The sequence below is a fragment of the Anomaloglossus baeobatrachus genome, chromosome 5 (assembly GCF_048569485.1).
Source record: "Anomaloglossus baeobatrachus isolate aAnoBae1 chromosome 5, aAnoBae1.hap1, whole genome shotgun sequence".
Taxonomy (NCBI): Eukaryota; Metazoa; Chordata; class Amphibia; order Anura; family Aromobatidae; genus Anomaloglossus; species Anomaloglossus baeobatrachus.
The window spans coordinates 56377187-56393080 of NC_134357.1; the positions used below are offsets into that span (position 1 = coordinate 56377187).

At 48.7% G+C, this 15894-nt stretch overlaps 1 protein-coding gene across 1 annotated transcript in view; it reads left to right on the top strand.

The window, feature by feature from the left end:
- The window catches only part of LOC142312622 (alpha-2-macroglobulin-like protein 1), a 238807-nt gene that overhangs the window by 126762 nt on the left and 96151 nt on the right, over positions 1 to 15894 (top strand). Inside the window, exons 22-25 of the mRNA XM_075351617.1 lie at positions 883 to 934; positions 7296 to 7379; positions 7501 to 7677; positions 10039 to 10111. Of these exons, the coding sequence (XP_075207732.1) occupies positions 883 to 934; positions 7296 to 7379; positions 7501 to 7677; positions 10039 to 10111 (386 nt within the window). The remainder of the gene's footprint in view (positions 1 to 882; positions 935 to 7295; positions 7380 to 7500; positions 7678 to 10038; positions 10112 to 15894) is intronic.

Genomic DNA, 15894 nt, shown 5'->3' on the forward strand with positions numbered 1-15894 from the left:
ATGCAGTTCCAAGGTTTTTACTTACTGTAGCAGGTTCCAAGGTAACACGGCATGTCAGTGACCGCCTTGGAGTGCTGGGGTTTCTCTATGATGGGCTCCAGCTGATCCCGGATAATTCGGAGGTCGAGTACCTTTCTTATGTATACCTTCCCTGGTCTTCTTCCCGCACTTGCTTCTCCGTCCTCCTTTGCGCCCTCACACACTGAACCCAGAACCGGTTCCCGCGGACCCTTTTGAGTTGCGTGAAGCTCTATCCCTTGGCCCTTTGGAGTCACCTTCCAGCGAATTTGTGTGCTAATGTGACCGCGGTGCTTGTAGTCACCTTAGCCTCTGTTTTTACTAGCAGAGTACGTAGATTCTTCTCCTCTAGCCTAGGGACCAAACCCCGATTTGCGGCAAAATCCTTCCACCCGTAGATTGTATGTGGAACAAGGCCACAAGAGGATGTGGCACTTCCCGTGGTCTCTAAGACCCTTTCTGTCTTGTGCCCGGGCCGAGCGGTACCAGCTCCAGGCCACAGGTCTTCGCTCCTCCACTGCTCCTTCCTTTCCTTCTTTCTCCACATTCCACTACTGTGTGTCTCCCCACTCTTAAGATTCCACCCCCCGGCCTGGCTTCGGGTATAATACGCCCTTGCCATTTCTGATGAGTTGTTGCTGAGTGAGAGTGTTGTGTTTTTGTGTGAACTGGTGGTGACCTCCTCCATACCCAGGACAGAATACCACACCTCTGGCTGAGGTGCAGTACCTCTGTGGCGACTGAAGTCTCAGGGGTGCCACAAATGCACCAGCTGCAAACTTTCTATACTGAAATTACCGAGGGTTAAATATATATGAATTCTACGTAAAGTTGTTTGTTTTTGTTTTTGTTTTTTTTTTTTAGCCAAAAGGATATGAAGAGGAAAAGACAAAGACATTCCTTCTTTTCCCAGCAGGTAATTAAAATGAGAACATGAGCACAAAGAGACAAATGCAGATAATGCACAAATAATGAGTTAACACTAATGTGGCCGGGGTTTAGATTCTGTATTTACACATTCATCTGCAATAACTCACTGCCGCCCGACCACCGTGCGGAGCTGCCGCCCGAGTCGACCACCGTGCGGAGCTGCTGCCCGACCTACACCCCACCTATTGTCTCCTCCCCATAATCCTATAGAATGTAAGCCCGCAAGGGTAGGGCCCTCTTCCCTCTGTACTAGTCTGTCTACTGTAACTTGTATATGTATTTTGTATGTAACCCCCTTCTCATGTACAGCACCATGGAATTAATGGTGCTCTATAAATAAATAATAATAATAAGTAAGGCGCATGAGACAAACTTGAAGATTAAGCCCTGTCTTCCTCATGTAATCTGGTGTCCATTAAAAAAAATTCTCTGGAAATATTTCCCTAAGTGTTGTAATGTTACAGGACAGGTATACTGGCCATATAACATCTATTAACAGCAAAATGTAATGGGGGTGAACTGATTCTCTTCACCTTTCCCATAAAAACCACCAAGCATGTTATATAGTCTATGAGCCAAAGCTTGGTGGTTATAGTCTATAGCACACAGCTTGGTGGTTACAGTCTATAGCACACAGCTTGGTGGTCACAGTCTATAACACACAGCTTGGTGATTACAGTCTATAGCACACAGCTTGATGGTTACAGTCTATAGCACACAGCTTGGTGGTCACAGTCTATAACACACAGCTTGGTGATTACAGTCTATAGCACACAGCTTGATGGTTACAGTCTATAGCACACAGCTTGGTGGTCACAGTCTATAACACACAGCTTGGTGATTACAGTCTATAGCACACAGCTTGATGGTTACAGTCTGTAGCACACAGCTTGCTGGTTACAGTCTGTAGCACACAGCTTGGTGGTTCAAGTCTATAGCACACAGCTTGCTGGTTATAATCTATAGCACACAGCTTGCTGGTTACAATCTATAGCACACAGCTTGCTGGTTACAGTCTATAGCACACAGCTTGCTGGTTACAGTCTGTAGCACACTGCTTGCTGGTTACAATCTATAGCACACTGCTTGCTGGTTACAGTCTGTAGCACACAGCTTGCTGGTTACAGTCTGTAGCACACAGCTTGGTGGTTCCAGTCTATAGCACACAGCTTGCTGGTTACAGTCTATAGCACACAGCTTGCTGGTTACAATCTATAGCACACAGCTTGCTGGTTACAGTCTATAGCACACAGCTTGCTGGTTACAATCTATAGCACACAGCTTGCCTGTTACAGTCTATAGCACACAGCTTGCTGGTTACAATCTATAGCACACAGCTTGCTGGTTACAGTCTATAGCACACAGCTTGCTGGTTACAGTCTATAGCACACAGCTTGCTGGTTACAATCTATAGCACACAGCTTGCTTGTTACAGTCTATAGCACACAGCTTGCTGGTTACAATCTATAGCACACAGCTTGCTTGTTACAGTCTATAGCACACAGCTTGCTGGTTACAGTCTATAGCACACAGCTTGCTGGTTACAGTCTATAGCACACAGCTTGCTGGTTACAGTCTGTAGCACACAGCTTGCTGGTTACAGTCTATAGCACACAGCTTGCTGGTTACAATCTATAGCACACAGCTTGCTTGTTACAGTCTATAGCACACAGCTTGCTGGTTACAATCTATAGCACACAGCTTGCTGGTTACAGTCTATAGCGCACAGCTTGCTGGTTACAGTCTATAGCACACAGCTTGCTGGTTACAGTCTATAGCACACAGCTTGCTGGTTACAGTCTATAGCACACAGCTTGCTTGTTACAGTCTATAGCACACAGCTTGCTGGTTACAGTCTATAGCACACAGCTTGCTGGTTACAATCTATAGCACACAGCTTGCTTGTTACAGTCTATAGCACACAGCTTGCTGGTTACAATATATAGCACACAGCTTGCTGGTTACAGTCTATAGCACACAGCTTGCTTGTTACAGTCTATAGCACACAGCTTGCTGGTTACAATATATAGCACACAGCTTGCTGGTTACAGTCTATAGCACACAGCTTGCTGGTTACAGTCTATAGCACACAGCTTGCTGGTTACAATCTATAGCACACAGCTTGCTTGTTACAGTCTATAGCACACAGCTTGCTGGTTACAATCTATAGCACACAGCTTGCTTGTTACAGTCTATAGCACACAGCTTGCTGGTTACAGTCTGTAGAACACAGCTTACTTGTTACAGTTTATGAACACAGGTTGGTGGTTACAGTCTATAGCACACAGCTTGCTTGTTACAGTCTATAGCACACCGCTTGCTGGTTACAGTCTATAGCACACCGCTTGCTGGTTACAGTCTATAGCACACCGCTTGCTGGTTACAGTCTATAGCACACAGCTTGCTTGTTACAGTCTATAGCACACAGCTTGCTTGTTACAGTCTATAGCACACAGCTTGGTGGTTACAATCTATAGCACACAGCTTGCTGGTTACAATCTATAGTACACTGCTTGCTGGTTACAGTCTGTAGAACACAGCTTACTTGTTACAGTTTATGAACACAGGTTTCCTGGTTACAGATAATTCACAGCACGACAAACAGTGGATGTTCAGAAAGGAAGTAGTAAATCTCTCTGACAATATGACTGTTTCGGTTAGTGAAAAAAAATATATTCGGGTTTGTGTGACCTTTTCTGAAAATTGTCCTTATATTTACATTTTTCTGTATGCAGTTGTGTGAAATCTTGTTTCTTGTTTGATCATCTGATGCTTTTATTGATATCATTTTGTGGTGCATATGATGTTTTGATTGATTTTCATTTCATATCTTTTTTATTATGTTTGGGGAGGACATGCAACAACAAAAAATTCGGTAACTTTACTGTACAGGGCTAATCTTTTTTAGATTTTAACAGCTTGAACTTTTACAGATATGCCGATAACAAATATCTTTATTTTTAAAATGTATTCATTTGTTTGATTGCTTGTTCCATATAATGCAATACTACACTACGGCACTAGTACAAAATAACAACTTCATAGGAGCATTAGTGTTACGTCGGGCTGTCAGATTGGGTAAAAAATGGGAAGTGAGCCCCAATTGACAGTCAGGGTCCACCGTGCAGTGGTGTAAAACTGCAGCTGAAAGTACAAAAGCGAGTAAGAACTCAGCAATACATACAACTAAGGAGTACAGAGATCGTGTTAAAGGTCACACTGATACTGTACGGAGAATATAACCTGAACCTCTGTTGCTTCACAGAAGTAGGTAAGGAATAGAGCTAACGCTAATCACACTGCACTAGACAGGAGGAGTCATATAGAGCCCAGTGGAGAAACACATAGAAGCCTACTAGTTCGGCTATGCTCTGACCCTATATAGGTCGGCAACCACCTGTCTGTTGTGCCCCTAGGTCCCAGCCGGTTCACCACTGGTTCCCACATGACAGATGTAGTCTGTCCTCAGCGCCTAACCCTGACGCCGAGCTGTAACCCTATGTAGGTCCAGAACCAACTGTCGGCCATGCTCCTAGTTCCCAGCTGGATCACCGCTGTTACCCACACGACAGACGTAGTCTGGCCTTGGTGCCTAATTCTGAGTCTAAAGGGGGCTTTACACGCTGTGATCTCGGTAGCGAGGTCGCAAGCGATGGTACCCGCCCCCGTTGGTTAAGCGACACGGGCATATCGCTGCCCATGTCGCACAACCTCGCTTGCCCCCATCACATGGACTTACCTGCCCTGCGACGTCACTCTGGCCGGCGACCCGCCTCACCCGCCTCCTTCCTAAGGGGGCGGGTCGTGCGGCGTCACAGTGACGTCACACGGCAGGCGGCAAATAGAAGCGGAGTGGCTGAGATGAGCGAGATGTAAACATCACGCCCATCTCCTTCCTTCCGCATAGCCGGTGGAGGCAGGTAAGGTGATGTTCCTCGCTCCTACGGTGTCACACACAGCGATGTGTGTTGCCGCAGGAACGAGGAACAACATCGCTAATGAGAGGTAAACAATTTTTTCTTTTAGGACGACCTCTCCACGGCAAACGATTTTTTGCTGCTTTTGCGATCGTTTTAGGTCGCACATAACTGTTACACGCTACGATATCGTTAATGACGCCGGATGTGCGTCACAAACAACGTGACCCCGACGATAAAACATTAACGATATCGTAGCGTGTAAAGTCCCCTTAATAGACAGAAGGAGAGTGTACTTTGACAAGCTTATGTCTGCACACAAAGAGACGACTGTATATCCACATGCGGGCTCCAAGGGTTCTTAAAACCTACACTCCACCACAAACAAGAAGAAGCCACTACCAAACGAGAGCCTAGGCCAGTGAGAAGCAACCACATGGCAGTGACATCGGTGGTGACGCCACCCGCAACTAATCACATGGCAGTGCATCAGCTGCGACGTCACTCGCAACCAATCACATACTGCCACGTGGCACGCATGAGCAGACCTGTGTATTTTACACTTAGATGTAAGAACAGTACTATACCCCAGCACATGTGCACAGGGACTTTTTAGACATTAGACATATAGGTGAGAACACATCAGCCTGCACCTGCGCAGTAGGACTATATTGAGACTAAAGGGTGCTTTACACGCTGGGACATCGCCAGCTATAGCTAGCGATGTCGAGCGCGATAGCACCCACCACCGTTGTATGTGCAATATTTTGTGATCGCTGCCGTAGCGAATATTATCGTTACGGCAGCGTCACAAGCACATATCTTGTCAGCGACGTCGCTGTGACCGCCGAACAATCCCTCCCGCAAGGGCGAGGTGCGTTAGGCGTCATAGCGACGTCACTGCGGCATCACTAAGCGGCCAGCCAATAGAAGCGGAGGGGCGGAGATGAGCGGGACGTAACATCCCGCCCACCTCCTTCCTTCCGCATTGCCGGTGGACGCAGGTAGGGAGATGTTCGTCGTTCTTGCGATGTCACACATAGCGATGTGTGCTGCCGCAGGAGCGACGAACAACATCGTACCTGTGGCAGCAGCGATATTAAGGAAAGGAGCGACGTGTCAACGATCACCGTTTTTGAACGATTTTGAGATCGTTGATCTTCGCTCCTTGGTGTTACACGCTGCAATGTCGCTACCGGCGCCGGATCTGCATCACTAACGACGTGACCCCGGCGATATAACAGTAGCGATGTCGCAGCATGTAAAGCACCCTTTAGTCTCTGAACGCCAAAATGTCCAACCCAAATAATGAGCAGAGGCCAAATGACTTGAACACCGTCAAAGGCGAACAGGAGACTTGTGCGTCAGCATCGGGGAGGCAGTGGTCCAGACCAGGGACGACCGAGGCGCAGATGCACCTCGGTGCGTGACAATTTGGATGGTAGCCACGAGGACCTTTAGCAGGCTTAGGGCGCTTTCACACTTGCATTCAGCACAATCTGCTGCTATGGAGAATAGCGCAGTCCGTTAACACAGAAACTGAAGTGGGATCTGTTAAATAGAGTCGATTGTAGTAAGCCTGTCCTTGGTAGACATTTTTAGAGCTGGCAGGGGACCACTGATAGAGCTAAATGACACTTGGTAGAGCATTTTAACTGAAGGTTGTTCTGCATCTGCCCTTATGCGGGCGTCACACGGTATGATCTATCGTACAATCGCACGAGCGATCATACCAACCCCCGTCGTTTGTGCGTCACGGGCAAATCGCTGCCCGTGTCGCACAAAGTCGTTAAACCGCCGTCACAGGTACTTACCTGATGAGCGACCTCGCTGTGGGCGGCGAACATCCACTTCCTGAAGGGGGAGGGACGTTCGGCGTCACAGTGATGTCACACAGCGGCCGGCCAATAGAAGCAGGGGGGCGGAGATGAGCGGGACGTAAACATCCCGCCCACCTCCTTCCTTCCGCATAGCCGGCGTGTGCCGCGGGACGCAGGTAAGCTGTGTTCATCGTTCCCAGGGTGTCACACGGAGTGATGTGTGCTGCCGCGGGTACGATGAACAACCGGTGCCATTAAAATTAAAAAATTACACGACTCACGATTTGTGAACGAGTCAGCGTCGCTCGGAGGTGTCACACGAGATGACGTCGCAAGCGATGCCGGATGTGTGTCACGAAAACCGTGACCCCGACGATGCATCGCACGATAGATCGTCTCGTGTGACGCCCGCATTAGGTGAATGGTAAGGCTTCATTCACATGTGTGTTTAGATTTCCATTGTTGTTTGATAGTTACAATATAGTAATATGTAGGAATGTAGACTGGATATAAGAAATGGAAACCTTAAAGACCCATTACAGTTTATTGAGGTCAGGGGGGACAGACCAAGATAAAATTCTAACTTTAGTTTTATCTCTACTCTTATAAGACAACAGAGAGCCGATTGCTATTAACTTAGAAGCTCCAGAGAGACTGGTCCCCGGCTCTGAACGTGCGCACATCATAATTACGGGTGAGTCAATTTCAATAACAAAAATTTCACCTGGGAAATCTTACATTACAGAGAAATACTGTATATTACCACATATATACTGGTATTCTGTGTATAAATTATTTTTATATTTTCCTGCTAGGTGATCCAATGGCCAATGTTATTCTTAATTTGGAATCTCTCGTTGATTTGCCTGATGGATGTGGAGAACAGAACATGGCAAAGTTTACTAGATATATTAACTCAATGGATTATCTCGAGAGCACAGAACAACTGACACCTGAATCAAAAGCTGAGGCTATAGAAGCATTGTCTAAAGGTGGGTGACATGATTAAAACATGTGATCATTGTAGTATGATTGTAATTCCTCAGCTATTTCTGCTGAAAATTTAAAGGAGCTGTCCACTACTAGGACAACCGTTTCTAAATCCATATATTGCCCTCAGGTAAAATAATAAATACTATACTCACCTCCCGTACCAGCGCCCTTCCAGTGGTGTCCGGGATCGCAATGCCGGGGTTCAAGTGGGGTTGTGATGTCATGCAAGCTCCCTGTGGAATCAGCGCCAACTTCCTTTTCCCCACCTTCAGACCAAACTAACAATCAACAGGAAGTGAACGCAGTCGCAGTGCTCACTTCCTGTTGATCAACTCATTTGGTCCGAAGGCGGAGACAAAAGCTGGCGCTGATTGGACAATTGAGCATTACCATATCTCTTCTCAAGAGGACATGTCGCTAGACAACCTGATAGTGTCTAGTTGATGCTGACCATATCAGACTGCGTGGGGACATACTGTATTGATGAAGCAATGGTAACACCCAGTTGTCAGTTCCAATAACATAAAACCCCAATTCTTATTAAAGGAGGGAAATGGAAGTATTTACAGTGTCTTGCGAAAGTATTTGGCCCCCTTGAATTTTTCAGCATTTTCCCACATTTCAGGCTTCAAACATAAGGATAAAAATTTTAATGTTCTGGTGAAGAATCGACAACAAGAATGACACAATTATGAAGTTGAACTAAATTTATTGCTTATTTTAAACTTTTTAAAAAAATAAATAACTGAAAAGTGGGGCGTACAATATTATTCGTCCCCTTTAAGTTAATACTTTGTAGCGCCACCTTTTGCTGTGATTACAGCTGCAGACGCTTGGGGTATGTCTCTATCAGTTTTGCACATCGAGAGACTGAAATTCTTGCCAAATTCTTCCTTTTGTAAACAGCTGGAGCTGAGTGAGGTTGGATGGAGGCATTTGTGAACAGCAGTTTTCAGCTCTTTACACAGATTCTCGATTTGATCCAAGTCTGGACTTTGACTTGGCCATTCTAACACCTGGATACGTTTATTTGTGAACCATTCCATTGTAGATTTTGCCTTATGTTTGGGATCATTGTCTTGTTGGAAGACAAATCTCCGTCCCAGTCTCAGGTCTTTTGCAGACTCCAACAGGTTTTCTTCAAGAATGGTCCTGTATTTGGCTCCATCCATCTTCCAATCAATCTTCCCTGTCTCGGCTGAAGAAAAGCACGCTCAAAACATGATGCTGCCATCACCATGTTTGACAGTGGGGATGGTGTGTTCAGGGTGATGAGCTGTGTTACTTTTACGCCAAACATATCGTTTGGCATTGTGCCCAAATAGTTCGATTTTGGTTTCATCTGAGCAGAGCACCTTCTTCCACATGTTTGGTGTCTCACAGGTGGCTTGTGGCAAACTTTAAACTACACTTTTTATGGATATCTTTGAGAAATGGCTTTCTTCTTGCCACTCTTCCATAAAGGCAGATTTGTGCAGTATACGACTGATTGTTGTCCCATGGACAGACTCTCCCACCTCAGCTGTAGATCTCTGTAGATCTATGCAGTTCATCCAGAGTGATCATGGGCCTCTTGGCTGCATCTCTGATCAGTCTTCTCCTTGTTTGAAATTAAAGTTTGGATGGATGGCCGTGTCTTGGTAGATTTGCAGTGGTATGATACTCCTTCCATTTCACTATGCACAGTGCTCCTTGGGATGTTTAAAGTTTTGGAAATCTTTTTGTAACCAAATCCAGCGTTAAACTTCTCCACAACAGTATCACGGACCTGCCTGTTGTGTTCCTTGGTCTTCATGATGCGCTTTGTGCTTTAAATAAAACACTGAGACTATCACAGAGCAGGTGCATTTATACGGAGACTTGACTACACACAGGCGACTTATATTTATCATCATCAGTCATTTAAGACAACATTGGATCATTTAGAGATCCTCCATGAACTTCTGGAGTGAGTTTGCTGCACTGAAAGTAAAGGCGCCGAATAATATTGTACACCCCAATTTTCAATTATTTATTTTTTATAAAAGTTTAACATAAGCAATACATTTTGTTCAACTTCCCAATTGTGTCCCACTTGTTGATTCTTTACCATAACATTAACATTTTTATCTTTATGTTTCAAGCCTGAAATGTGGGAAAAGGTTGAAAAATTCAAGGGGGCCATATACTTTCGCAAGGCATTGTATGACAACAGATGCTTCAGGAGAGCTGAAACGTCTATTTTATATACTGTATCTTACCAGTTCATGATTCTTTCAAACTATTCTTCATTTGCTTTTCATTAAGTTGTTTTACCATATTTTGATGGGGAAAGGCTTGACATGTATGACACAATAAATTATTTGTATGACTTTCTCCAGGTTACCAAAAACAGCTGACACATAAGAATGAAAATGGATCCTACGCAATGTTTTATGGTGATGGAAATATATGGTAGGTATAAAAAAGGTAGAACAATCAACATTATAGTAAGCTTACATGAGAAAATCGGGAATTATTCTGTATCTCACTCATTTGGATTTACAATTTTCTGCTCCTCAATAAGAACAGAGTGATAATATAATTAATTTATTTATATACTGTATGAGATAATACAAAAAAAATAATAGTGGGAAAAAAACAAAATAAAAATAAATCCTACAAATAGAAATGCAGCACTTGAATAATGATAAAACCCATGATTTATTAAATCATGTCATGTAAAAGCAATTAAAAATAATAATGATTGTAAATTTAAAAAAATCCAAAAGAAAGTAGCACAAATGATCCGGGTAACAAGTGATTGGGAATATGTTAAATTCTACTACTTTGGTAAAAATATAACTAATATTACAAGTCATGACCATTGAGGAAGGATTCTCCAGTCGTGCTGTATGTGTGTTACCCACCATTACCATCTGTAAATAATACACAAACTGCATGTGACTTGGTTTAAAATTGGCCACAGCAGCCTTTATTACCTATTATTTACATACTAACACAAGGGGGCGCCGTCCAACGGGCGACCCCAACAAATAACAATAGGTAACACAGTAACCAATACAGTAAATATACAACACTGGGTAGGCCCAGTCCAGGAACCACTTCTCACCCCAGTATCCCTGGCCGCAACACACCGACCCAGAGATGAGGTATTAATCACCTACGGATTAACCCCCCAACTTTGCAGAACCCCGTGCCTGCAACATCCCGGAACCTGGAGCCACCATACCAAGATGGTGTCTATCTGTCCAGTTACCATTGCCTTCAACCGCCTCTGGACCAGACCTACCCCCCGCCACAGGACAGGGCACGTGACTCCTTACGTGGCCTGGACCCGCCACACACCAAAAGCTTGTACCACACCTCCACGCAATCACAGCATCCACAAAACAGCACCAATAACGTTAAGATACACCCCCATCGCATCTCCAAAACCACCAGTTCAGCGTCACCAACTTTGGCGCCGCCCCAATAAGGCTCGATTGATACTGCCTACCGCACGAGCCCCACGCCATTCCAACCTGGTCACACTATCAAAACTACCCCACGCTTAAGCCCGGGTATGTCTTCCACAATGCAACAAACCAACAACAATTTTTTTTTTTTTTTTTAAACATTCATAAATAACTTCTCGAGGTACCAAATTGCTGCCTCCCACTTACTGGACCAGTACCATCGACCCGTCCAGACCCAACTGGCAAAATTCGGGCGAGCCTCAGACCCCCGAGGCCCCGAGAACCAACGAATGCCCAAATATCCAAATGAGGCACACCCTCACCACAAAACCCAGAGGTTATAAACCCACAGATAACACCAACCTGTTACACCAACCCATTCCACTCCCAAAATTACTCAAACGCCCCCATTGGCCTTAACCCGATAACAACTGAGGCCAAACGTAACGCCGACAAACGAGAGGACTCCCACCTCCCAATACTTTTCACAACCCCTTTTCTGAGACCACCGAGGGGCCTCCGTGGCAGCCCAATCCAGAAGGAATACGACCCGTAGTATTCCGGGCGCCCACCCCCGCCACTTGCAATCAAGTCTGCAGCACTGCCACAAAATGGTACCTTAACTAACGTGACACAACAATAACCCTGGGCGTCCTCATAACATAATTCCGCACCCGGGACCGCATACAACAACACCAACCTTCACCATCCGCCTAACCTGATTCAGTGAGCGACGAAGCCGGCGCTCAACCCACTGCACCACCGCGGACACATCCTCCAACATTCAACCTCCGCTCTTAACCGTAGATGGGCTGACCAACCCCACAATCTCAAAGCCCCCCAAAAGGCTAACACGAACCGTTGTGGACAAGAGGAAACAAAACCCGCTCGTGCTCAGATGAACATAGCAACCACAAAACACTCACCAAACGCTGCCACAAAACAACGGAGACGGACCCTTGTGTCCCGCTCCCTCACACCCGTACGACAAAACCCCTTCAAGGCCTGCCGCGCACTAAGATCCTGCGAAAACATCTCTCCACATCTAATCCTCAACAAGACAGCCACAGCCGCCACCCTCTGCTCCACTGCCGACGCCGGCCTAGCAACCTGAAAACCGTTACTCACCACTGCCAACGCCGCCACCAAATACTCCACCAGGCTTTCCTCACACATGGCCCCAAACCACGTTATCCGCGCCACCCACACTTCTGGATATCAGCACCAAATAACCTCAGTCACTGAGCTCCGAGCCGCTCCCCAATACAGCCACACCAGACTCCACAAGCCCTCCGGACACACCGTGCCCACCTCGTCTGCTACCCGGCCTCAACTCTCGAAACCTGCAGAACTGGAAGGAAACAAAGCAGCTGCTATACCCTTGGCGAACCCCCAGTACTGGTTGCGCCACGCATAAATTTTTTTTTTTTTTTTTAAAAACGCATACAATTGAGAAACCAACTGCCACAAGTACGCCACCCTTGGCCCCAGGATTAGCAAACCAACTATTAATCTAATTCTCCACCAACTGATAGTCAGAATGACAGCACACCTTCCTCTCGGAAAAAACTGCCAACCTCCACAACTCGACCCCTACCACCGATTGGAAGTGCTACCCACGATGCCCAACCCGAAAACAACTGGACCCGCTGCAACCGAGTACCGCAGCCACGTTCCATCAGGTACCACCTTACCCAGCCAGAATCCGCGGCCACTAAATCGCCGTAAGAAAAACAAAAAACCTCCTACACCATCAGATCATCATTGATCTCCCTCGTGACCCACACAAATGATCCGATGGCTGCACCCTTGGCGCAGCCATCGCCAGCCGTCCAGCAGACACTCGCCCCAGTGGCGTAACTCTGCACCCGTGGTTCGACCGCCCCAGCAAAGACTGCACCGCCTGAAACCACACCGTCTTAGCTGGCCTAACTGCCTCTATCACAGCCCATAGGACCACCCCATTACCCACGAAGCCTACCTCTCTGACCATAACATCAAACTTTATCCCCCACAAACCGTATCACTGGCGTTGGACCCTCAGTCTTCGCCTGCGCCAACCGGCCCAAAAAAAAAAAAAGAGTATCCACCACCATCTGCAATGAAACAATCAACCCAAACGAATCATCAACCCGCCAACCCGATGGAAAGAGAATCAACCTATAATGAATGAGAGGTGTAAGCTTGGACACACCACGCACCAAACACTCCACCAAGGAATAACCGCCTCCAAAGGAACATAAAATGGGACAAAACCCATTAGCCCCCACCGATCAACATAATAATAACTCCCCTCCCCCCCACAGCACCCGAACTGCTAGCTAGCAGGGTAGACCAGTAACAACCTAATGCCGCCTCCAAAACCGCCTTTGCCATCAATGCTCCACGGCTCACCGCCTTTACCAAATCCCACCCTCTGTCAAACGACACATAATAAACCGCCGACAATTCTGGAGCCAAGCAGGCATACACCGATGACTCCTCCAGATAAGATACGTTTTGAACAAGCCGAAATATATATATATATATATATATATATATATATATATATATATATATATATATACATATATATACGGCTCCTTTCCGGCACTGCCCCCCCAACAGAGAAACCCAATCATGACAAGGAGGGCCCCGAATGGCCCACCCATCCTGCCCAAAGCCACTTCCTGACCCCTATTTCCACCGACAACCACCAGGCGTCCCCTAGCCCAGCGCAAACTTCCAATAAGGAGGCGAAGATCCACCAATACAAATAGAAAGACACAGAATTACTATGATCTTTACCACCACCCAACACTTATGCTTAAGACAACCGTCCGCGCCAAATCTGCACCACCCATCATTCTATGCCCCCCAAACAACCCTCATTGTCCGTGTCGCCGGGGTTCCAAGCCCCGAACCGCCAACTGCCCCCCAAAAGGGGCTGACTAGGAGTCGCCATCCACTGCAGCCCTAAGGATGTGCCCGTATGATCCTACCGCATACCGGCACGCAACACCTTCCCTTGCTGAAATTACTCGGCGTACTGAAGCCAGACTAAACCGCCATATGACCTAACACGCCACCCCAAATGGATCCATATAACCAAACCATGCCGAACCAATTACCCAATTCCTTCCCCTGATACCCTTGCCAAAAACGCAAATCCCCGCAGCCACGTTGCAAATGTACGAGGGGTGAGCCTCCACCGGCGCTCCCCCCCCCCTCTACTTATCCTTCCCGGAATCACTTGGCTTAACCTAATCCAGGTGCCACTGTTCCAGGGGGAGCAGCGAAATTATTTCTACACTTTCCCCCATTCAAATCTTATCCCTCACATCCTCCAGCAGGTGAGCCCCCCCCAACGGGCCTTCGAAGTACCCATACCTCTCACACTTGGCCACTGTCATCCAGACGCACCACCTCACCCCCTCTTCTTTCCTCACCACTCACTCTGTCACAGCCCTTGCCGCCTCTGCCCGAAAATGCTCCCCTGCCGCCTCATGCGCCCTCACTCTGCTTGCCGCACCTGCGCCCACTAACCACCGATCCCGTCCATGCCCCCGGCGGTGCATGCGCACTCTCCACAACCGTATATACCACTGCAGTAAAATACCCCATGCCTGATGAAAACACAAAAACCCACTCGGCGCTGCCGTGTCCGCAGCCGCCCCCCCACCAACTGCGCCCCAACCCTGCCGAATCCACGGCCGACTCACCCGACCGCGACCCGGCGTATCCTGGAATAAAAGTCACGCCATCCGGACATCTGATTCTTCCGTCGCTGCTTCCTCCTCCTCCTCGCTGGAGCCAACCGCCTCTGGCTCATGTAACGCAGACGCCGCCGAAGCGCTGCCACCACCACGGCCGTCCTCCTGGTACGCCGCGTGGGCACCATCCTCCAAGCTCCATCTTCTGTCCCGCGGCGACAACCCCGGAAACCGTCCCGTCCCACGGGCTGCCACCGCGGGCCTCATCTTCTGGCCCGACCCCCCCCCCCCCGCTGCCTGCAAGGACGGGGGGGGGTACCTGTGGCCCGACCCGCTGCCAGCAGACTCCCATCCAGAGCCGCCAGCCTTCTGCCCTCCTGGGCCCAGAAGGCATCCGTCCGCCGGGCCCTCCCCCCCTGGGGGAGACCGCCGCTGCCGGGAGCTGCACGCCTGCTCTGGGTGACCAGGCAGGGACCGCAGGGCCCCCGCCGTCACCCCCACATACCGACGCCTCCCGGGCATCCGTCGCACCAGGCTCGCCTGCCCTGGTGCCGGACCCCCTGCTGGCTGCAGCCCCCCGGCCCCCCCCCCCTCCACCCGCGGTGGGGGGGGGATAACGCCGGCCTCCGTCCTCGCCAGGCGCTCTCCTGGCCAGGAGCCGCCGCATCCAGCCCTCCTGGGCCCGTGAAAGCCTCTGTCCGCTGGGCCCTCCCCCTCCTGGGGGAGACCGCCGCGGCCGGGAGCTGCACCCTGATCTGGGTGACCAAGCAGAAACTGCAGGGCCCCTGCTGTCACCCCACTCACCGCCGCCTCCTAGGCGCCCGTCGCACCAGGCCCGCCTGCCCCGGTGCCGGACCCACCACTGGCTGCAGCTCCGCGGCCCCCCCCGCCGTCCGCGAGGGGTAAAGCTGGCCTCTGTCACAGCCGGGCGCTCTCCCCGTCCGGGAGCCGCCGCATCCAGCAATCCAGGCCGCGGCTCGGACCGGAAGTAGGCCGCAGACTAGCCACGCCCCCTTCCCGGTTGCCGCGGCCCGGACGGAGATTCCTCCCGCGGCCGGAGCAGCAGCTAAGTACTGCCCACTGCCCC